This window comes from Typha angustifolia, chromosome 9 (genome assembly GCF_048772165.1).
Source record: "Typha angustifolia cultivar Huaian chromosome 9, ASM4877216v1, whole genome shotgun sequence".
Classification (NCBI taxonomy): Eukaryota; Viridiplantae; Streptophyta; class Magnoliopsida; order Poales; family Typhaceae; genus Typha; species Typha angustifolia.
In genome coordinates this window covers 5072825-5081407 of record NC_133247.1, presented here as the reverse complement: position 1 = coordinate 5081407, position 8583 = coordinate 5072825, and the positions used below count along the sequence as shown (strand labels likewise).

General features: G+C 40.8%; 1 protein-coding gene across 1 annotated transcript; it reads right to left on the bottom strand.

Annotated features, from left to right (window-relative positions):
• Nucleotides 1-2751: 2751 nt before the first annotated feature.
• On the bottom strand, nt 2752-6603 carry LOC140767176 (uncharacterized). Its single transcript, XM_073106994.1, has 3 exons — nt 6000-6603; nt 5177-5804; nt 2752-4355 (listed from the first exon to the last, which is right to left on the bottom strand). Exons 1-3 carry the CDS (start codon nt 6326-6328, stop codon nt 3321-3323), a joined length of 1992 nt encoding a protein of 663 aa, XP_072963095.1. The 5' UTR covers nt 6329-6603; the 3' UTR covers nt 2752-3320.
• Between the last annotated feature and the right edge of the window lie 1980 nt (nt 6604-8583).

The following is an 8583-nucleotide window of genomic DNA, read 5'->3' as shown; positions in this document are numbered from 1 at the left end:
TTTATGTGATTAACTTAAGATAAGTAGATTCTTTTCTCCAAAATATATATATACATATATATAAACTTGAGATAAAAAAAATAAATTATCATACTATAGTCGAATTTATTTTCCTCTTCTTTTTGTATTAAGAAGAGAAATATATCTACTTATAACTGCCTCATCATAACAATTTAGATGATTAATTCATAAGAGAATCAATTTTACTACATCTCTTTAACTTAATTTTAGTCTCTTATAAGTAACATATTTATTCTCATTTCTAATCAATACAAAGTTATCACGTAGATGTATAACCGACACTATCCTTTTCGCTATAAGTACGACACAGTGTACTTGTTTCATTAATTAAAGCAAGAAACTTAATTAATGATAATGTATCAAACTATTTCAACTATTTAATAAATGATTATTTCTTATCCTCTTATCACATATTCTCCACTATCATCTAATTAATATATAAACGTGATTATGAGAAAGACTCCACCAAATAAACTCAGGGCCATTAATCATAGTGGAATTACAATTATTTCTCAAAAAGAATATGATACAAATAAATTAATAATCTTACTATAATCACATCAAATAATATTTCTTATGACCACCTTATAGATGATCCTTTGGCATCTACTAAAAGACATCCTAGTGTGTGCATGGTCTCCTAACAATGAAGGGTCATTGGGTTTTCCTCAATTTGTTCTTTGAGAAATGGAAATAGACAGTATTCTCACCAACATAATAAAACAAGAGGAGTTGATAGGTATATTATTTTGTAGTGAACTTAATGGGGTTTGTGTTAATCCTTATACAAAATAATATGATCATATTTGAAATAATCAAGTACTATACTTATAACTATTTTTTCTTTAACTAATAAAGATATTATCTTCAAACTTTTTACTATCAATGAGTATTATACATCATCTCATATACAATATATTTTTAGCAGGTCTATATGATATATCCCAAGAAAGAATAACATAACTTTAATACCTTCTTTTTTTAATGCATCATCGTAATCCTTCCTTCCTTTGAACTATTAGATTTTATAAAAGTAAGACTATATATAAATTTCCTATGAGCCTAATCCTTTCTACTCAATGTTAATAATTACTCTATGTTTTATTTTAAGAAAGTTTGTAGATCATTCGTGTCATTTATTTTAATATATCGATTACAATTTGGTACAAAAAATAATAAAGGAAAATAGGACAAGAGCCCTAGAAGCAAGTCCCACACTTGGCTGTAGTACATACTGAACGACAAGTTAACATAGATATTATAATAAATACTCAAATATAGTAAAAACAAAGGAGATACAGCGATGCTTTAATAGCAAACCTCTTGCTTAACTAGCTGGTAGCACTTAAGTAAAACAACATCAATCTTGAGAAGCTAAGCACCCAACTAAGGAGCAAGCTTCAATAGGGATACAGGCACACTACTGACGAAGTTCGATAAATTTAACAAAACACATATAAACCTCATTTAAGTAGATCTGTGAATCCAAGAACAACACAAGCAAACAAGAAGGAGAAAAATGAAACAAACAATAAGGGGGAAGAGCAAGGATCTACTGCTGCCTGTTACATCCCATTGCATCCATACATATTTAATTCAAAAAATAGATGGCCCAAAAAATATGAAAAATCCCAATAATAGAACAGCACAAGAATTACTCTACGTTGCTAATGAATCACTATACTTAAATTTCCACCATGCATGGTAACCAGGAGATACCAATCTATCAAAGAAGCAATTAGGTAAAGTGGCCCTCTTCCATGCCTGAATCAAGAGCTCTTTCTTCAAGAAAGAACACAATCTTCCCCCCTTTCCATCATCAAACCTCCATGGGATTAAAATTATAAAAAAATAATTAAAAAAAAAGGTGATAGAAAACAAGCAAAAAAACCTGACAGGATGAAACACCGAAGAAAATAATAAGCAACCATCTGATAACAGGATGTTTGAATTTTTTCATTAGTTTGACCGAATTTTAATTACTTTAATATATTTTAAACTTAATTACTTTAACATCGTAATCCCTATGAAGTACACACCAAGTTGAAACGGTCAGTATTAGAAATATAAAATATCTTACTTATTTTCACATAAATACAGCCTAATTTAAGGATGGTGTAATATACTTGAAATTAGCTCAAATTAAAATAACTTTAATTCAAACTTGATAACAAATATATGCTCAAAATTAATTTTAATTTATGGTCGATTAAAGAGAGAGAGAGAGAGAGAGAGAGAGAGGAGAGATGAAATAGACGTTATTGGATAAATCTTTGATATTTTCCAACGTAAGTTCTAACCACCATGAGAGAAGATAAGGAATTAAAAAGCAAAACCTATACTAAATAAATTTGAGAGAAAGAAGCTTTACGGCCATTAAGAGCAAGTCCACTTGTGTCAACCGTGTAGAGTGTCTACAAATGTAATGAGTGAGATCCATAACTAAAACAAGTTGGTCGCATATGAAATTAGTGATCCATATATTCTATTTCAGATTGGTCACCACTCACAAGTTGATAAAATAAATACTAACTATACTTGCTCAATATATACATATATATATATACATAATTTTTTACTTTTTGAAATATTAGAAGTGCATGGATCTGTGGATCTACACATGAACACAACTTTTAAAACCATATCCATTTGGATAAAACCATCCCTATCCGAATTCAATGTACAAGGCTTGCAAGTTGCAACCACTTCACAATTCACATGGAGAATAACTTTAAACAAGTGCCCGGGATTTAGGGCATATGACTCTCCCAAAGGAAATAAACTTGTACTAGTAATCTTCTTTTATAGAACCAATCAAATTTTAATTATTTATCCTTTGGAGTCATCTGCGACATAACAACAATCTTTAATTATAGATCAATTTGTTGTGTCGTCCTGTCCATCCAATTGCATTTATCATCTAAGAAATGGACGGCTGATGCTTGGTCTGAGAATTTTTAATTTTTTTCTTTTCTTTTAGTGGTATTTGATGCTCCACTCACTGCCCCTTAAAACTCTTCTCTTCTCCGACTCTCCCAATTGTCCTGTCCCCCAAATCAAATTTTGATCTCAACTACAACAGAAAGAGGGGAAAAGAAAAAAAGAGATCAAATTACACAACAAAAAGGCTACGCCTACGGGCTACGGCTAAACCGACTAAAACGAGGAAACGCAATCAAATTAAACTAAACTAAACTAAACTAAACTAAACTAATAAAAAAGTCTTCCCTACTTGCTGAGGTTAATAATCGGATAATTTACATCCCGACCCTACTCTTTAATCCTCACCCCAAGCGCTACTACTTCTTTCCTCGCTTCCTCTTAGCGGGTGGCGGAGCCTCTTCCCTCGCCCTCTTCGACGGCGGTGGAGGCGCCGCCGTCTTCTTAGGCGGCCTCCCAACGCTCCGCCTCGCCGGAGGAGTCTGCTCGGCCAACTTCTTCGAAGAGCCGCTCCCCTGCCGGCCGGCGGAATCCTTCTTCCCCTCGGCCGCCCGGCCGCCCTTCTTCGTTTCCGCCGCCGCCCTCCCGCCGGAGGCGGTTTCCTTCTTGAGCGACTCGAGCAGCGGCGCTTTCGACGACGGCCAGGTCCGCTTTACCCGGGACGGGGTACTCGGCGAGGGGGCAGCGTTTCGCTGCTTCTTCGCTGTGGAATCAGTCTTCTTCTCCGATGAGGTCTCCGCTTGGGTGGTCGGTTTCTGAGTCGGCGGAGCAGGTGGGTTAGGGTTCTTGGCCCGGGCTTTGTTGCTCCTTAATCCTCTCGGTCCGGAGAGAGTAGGCCTCTCCTTGGTCCTCTTTCTCAAAGGGGATTGCTCCTCCTTTTGGATCGGATTGGGCTTCTCCTCTTTTGCCTTCTCCTCCTTCGCCGCTTCCGCCGCAGCAGCCGCCACTGCGGCTGCCGCCTTGGCCGAGATGGAGCTCCGTTTCTTGCACGTGACCAAGGGACCCAACGTCGATGGCTTCTCGAGAGGCGAGCTGGCTCTTGCTGGCTCCGACTTGAGCTTGGCGGGTACGGGCACTGGAGGCGGCGGAGGAGGGAAGTGTTCAACCTCCGCCGCCATCTCGGGAGGCGAAGGAGGGCGCGGGCGCCGCGGACGGTTCATGATGCTTTTATCCATCTCCTTGCGGACGAGTTCCCGGAGATGGGCCGCTGCGATGGATTCGTGGGAGTCTTTGGGGTAGAAGACGATGGCGTTCGTGCACAGGAGGAGTAAATCGCGGAAGAACTCCGCGCGCGTGTAGGCGCCGTCGGCACGGCCTCTCCTCCCTTCGAGCTTTGACCGCACCATCTCCAGGTCCACGTGTCGCCTGATCAAACTTTTGTACTCTGCGCTCTCCTGTAAAAAAAACAATAATACAGCAAAAATTAGAAAACCTTAAAATAAACATCTACAGATACTCCCTACTCTTATAACTACACCCTGTTTAAAGTCATGGGAGGTAGGCGCACTAGGAGTGAATAAAGTAATAGCAGGGTGAGCTTATCGACGACCCTGAAACGAAAGACGCGGGAGTTGGAATACCGGGGGGGGGGGGATTTTAAGGCGAATCGGACAAATCGTGGTCCACGTCAGCCGGAGGAGTTAGGCTATCTATCGGACATCGGCCTTTTCAATTGAAATTTTTTTATTTTTTTAAAAAAGAAAGCCTCTACAGTTTTTATATGGTTTAAAAAGGGCTGCAGGTGGATACGACGTTAAGCTGCACCGCTGGAGCAACTTAACGCGCGGCGAACAATCACGAGCACCAGGGATACAACGTGGCATCTCAAGGCATGTTAAAACGTGTCGAAATTTCATTGGGTATACAAGCTTAGGACCCTTTCATAAATTAGGGGCCGTCCAACCAATTCGTCATTATCCGCATCGAAATAAAAAGGCACAACCCCAAGAAATAACACACGCTTCAACACTCGTGCATGATATTGACGGTTGCGCTGTATGCCTGTAAGGCACCACCTATGGTAGCCCTGGATTAATTTTGTAGCTAATAATTTACAGTTGTTTTTTTTTCTTTATTTTCAAAGGTAAAATTCGCAATTATTAATGGAGTTGCACCGCGGGAAGTACGTGAATAATAACGTCACTATTTCTCGTTTTAAATTTATTTTGAGATCGGTAAAGAACGTGATTAATCGCGAAATGGATCGTGAAAATACCTGGCTGTCGAGCCGGCGGTCGAAAACGATACCGTACTCGTCCGAGCGAATCACATCCAGGAAGCCGACCAGCGACTGCGGCTCGGCTTCGGCTTCCGGCTCATCGGCTCCGCCACTGCTGCTGCTGCTGCCTGAAGCCGCCTTCCTCAGCCGCCATCGGCGCCGTCGCCGACGCGAGAGGCTCGCCGAGCTCTGCACGTCGCTCGTCTCCTTCGAGACCTCCTCCTCCTCCTCCTTCCGCCCCTTCGACTCGGCCACCGACTCCCCAAGCCGCGCTGGATTAGACTCGGCTATGGCTCGAGCCATGGTGTCCGAACTCCCGTTATACGATGCTTCCTCCGTCGGCTTCCCACGTGTGAGATCGGGATAGGGTCCTCCTCCGCCTTCCCCGGCTTGATCACCTATTTCTTTCATGGGTTTCGGGTCGCCGCCTGGATCCGTGGAGTTGGACTCGTACGAACTGCCGGAGATCCGATCTCGGGGGCCGTCCTTGGGTTTGGATCTCGGCGATCCAGCGTCCTTATCCTCCTCCTCGTCTTTCGGATCGGGTCCGACCTCGCCGCCGTCATCTTCTCGGACGCTCCGTTCGTGCTCATCTTTTAGCCTTTTTACCTTTGATTGCAAAGACCTAAAAATAATATGACGAAATAACTTTAAATAATATATATAATAATAAAATTTTAAGATCGTCAAATGACTAACGAAGACCGTTAGATCCTGATCTGATTGAAAAAAGGGAAAAAAGAAAAAGAAAAAGAAAAATAGGAGAGAAAATTAAAATGGTAAGAGGAGAACAATTTCTAAGTTGATATGATTTCTTTACAGGATCGAGACGTCATAGCGGTGGAGCTCGCGGCGGAGCTCGGCGACGCGGAGGCGGCGCAGGTCCTCGAGCCAGGGGATGGAGGCTCCGGGAGGGAGGTCGTCTTCGCCGTCTCCGGCGGTGGAGGCGTCGTCGGAGTCGGCGAAGCGGCGGCGGAGATCGAGGTATCGGCGGCGGCAGGAGTCGGCAGTGGCAACGGCGGCGGGGCTCCGGGAGCGGACCTCCATGGCAACAGACTCCCAGCTCTGGCTCCCGTGGCGGCTGATGGCGAACGCGAGGAGAAGCTCCTCTAGCGTCCCCCAGATCTCCGGATCTGCCGATCTATCCATCGATCGCCTTTCATCTCTCCATCTCCTCTTCCTCTTTCCCTTGAAACCCTAGACTCTCTTTCTCTCTCCCTCCCTCCCTTCCCTTCCCTTCCCTTCCCTTCCCTTCCCTTGTTTCGAGTTAGGTTCCCCCCTTCGCTTGTTTCGAGTTAGGTTTTCGTTTCCTCTTCTCTTCTTCGTTCTCGCTTTTCTTCTCTCTCTTCCTCCGGATATATAAGGGGGGAGGGGGTAAGTCGAACGGGGAGAGGAGAGGGATTTCTGCTGCTTCCTTCCTCTTAGTCCTTGAAGAACAAGGATAACTCTAATGTCTAAATTGCCCATAGGTTAAGTCCGTAATTAGGGACTGTGTCTGGGAATTATTTAAAAAAATCAATAAAGCGGTTGATTCACCAAAATGGCGAAATTGCCCCTTAGTGCTGCCCTGCTGTGGTGGGTGGGTACGCCGAGGCCGGGGTTCATCGACGTGAGAGGACATTAGCCTTCGGATTGGGAGATCTGCCATCTTGGCCGTTGGTTTTATTTTCTACGAGATATTTGTGGGATTCAAATGGCTGGTCGGTTCGAACACGGAACACGAGTGTGAGTTGGTTCCCAATGACGTGTCGAGTTGTACCAAAGTGGCCTTTCGAGGGCGAGAGAGAGCGGAACTGGAAAGTGATAGGGTGCTCTCTCTCTCTCTTTCAAGAGCTCTGAAATTAGCTAACTTTTTCTTGATATAAAAATAATCTTCGCCAACGTACGAATATTCGATCAAAGCTTTAAATAGTTATGTTGTAAAAATAAAAAAAAAATAGTTATGTTGTCGAGCTATTGCTCTTGGTTAATTATTGTCTAATTGTTTCTTAAAATCAATATATGAGCTATTAAATTAAGACGAGTTGAGCTATCAAATCAAACTAAGCCACAGTTAACCAAATAATTTATCTATAGAAAAGGAAACGAGTATGAGAGAAACTATTTTGTCCATAAAATATAAGAAACTTAGGAAAACATTCTGGCTTTAATCATGAGTACAATGATTAATTTGGTTAAGAAAAATACTTATACAAGAGGTAAAGTGTATAAGTAGACAATGGTAGTATATATTTCTCATAATTTACTATTAAATCTCATTTGATTGAAAATAAGGTGAGTCATAGATAGTATTATACATATTTTTTATGTTTAGAAGAGAATTAGCCTTACTCATATATTTTTATGTTTGATTGCAATTCTAAGATAGAGAGTATAATCATAATCATAGATATGAAGGTGTTTAATTTGTTTTATAAAAAAAAATCTAGTCTATTTAACTATTTAAGTAGCGATATATCAAAGCAAGGCATCTTATTGATGATAAAAAGTAATTAGTACTCTTTTACTACACATTTAGTCTCTTTTGTTTAATAATTTTGTAGTAAAATGAATGTGAACAACCTGCGAGGGGTTATTACTCATCTGTTTACCTACTCAGCTCAATTTTTTTTGGGACATATGGGCTCTGGTCTAGAGGGTGATGGCTTGCTACTAAAGATAAGGCTTTGGTTAAGTGCCTTGATTATTGTCGTTGATTTTTTTAATATTAAAAAAGAAAACTTAGATTAGGTTTTACTTATATCTTATCCTTAACTAACAAATACGTCCACCATCGCTTTATCGAATTAATGAAATTGACGATATTTGTCTCTTTTGACGTTCTCTTTCGACGGACTTCACCCCTTGAGAGGTGTAAGTGAATACTGATGGCTTTTTTCGAGTCTAGATAAAGTCGAGGGGCTAGCTTCATATTCAACAACTTAATATGGCTCTACCTATATAGTGATTAAATGCAGAATGTATAAATCAAAACTTACGATTGAGGTTATAGTAGTTCGCGAAGCATTGCTTTTTTTTAAATGACAAAGACATCCACAAAATCATTATGAATCTAATTTTCTTCTCTTAGTTAATTGCTTGAAAGGGTCACCAAGTCTACTTAGTCTGTCGTCTTGTGAACGATAACAAAAGTTTAACAATGTAATTTTTAAAATTATAAAATTAATTATATTTTTAGAGAAGTCAATCAAGATACTGATTGTTTTACTAATTACGGTAAAACTATAAGCTATATTATACTTGGGATTGTGAACTTTTTTTTTTTCTTAAGAAAAGATTCTCTCCAATTCTTCTTTCCTCCTCCTTCGTCGCCCACCACACCACCACCATCCTCTCCTTTCTCCTCCACCCACCACCACCTCTTCCTCACCACCACCACCACCGCCACCGCCACCACCACCAAC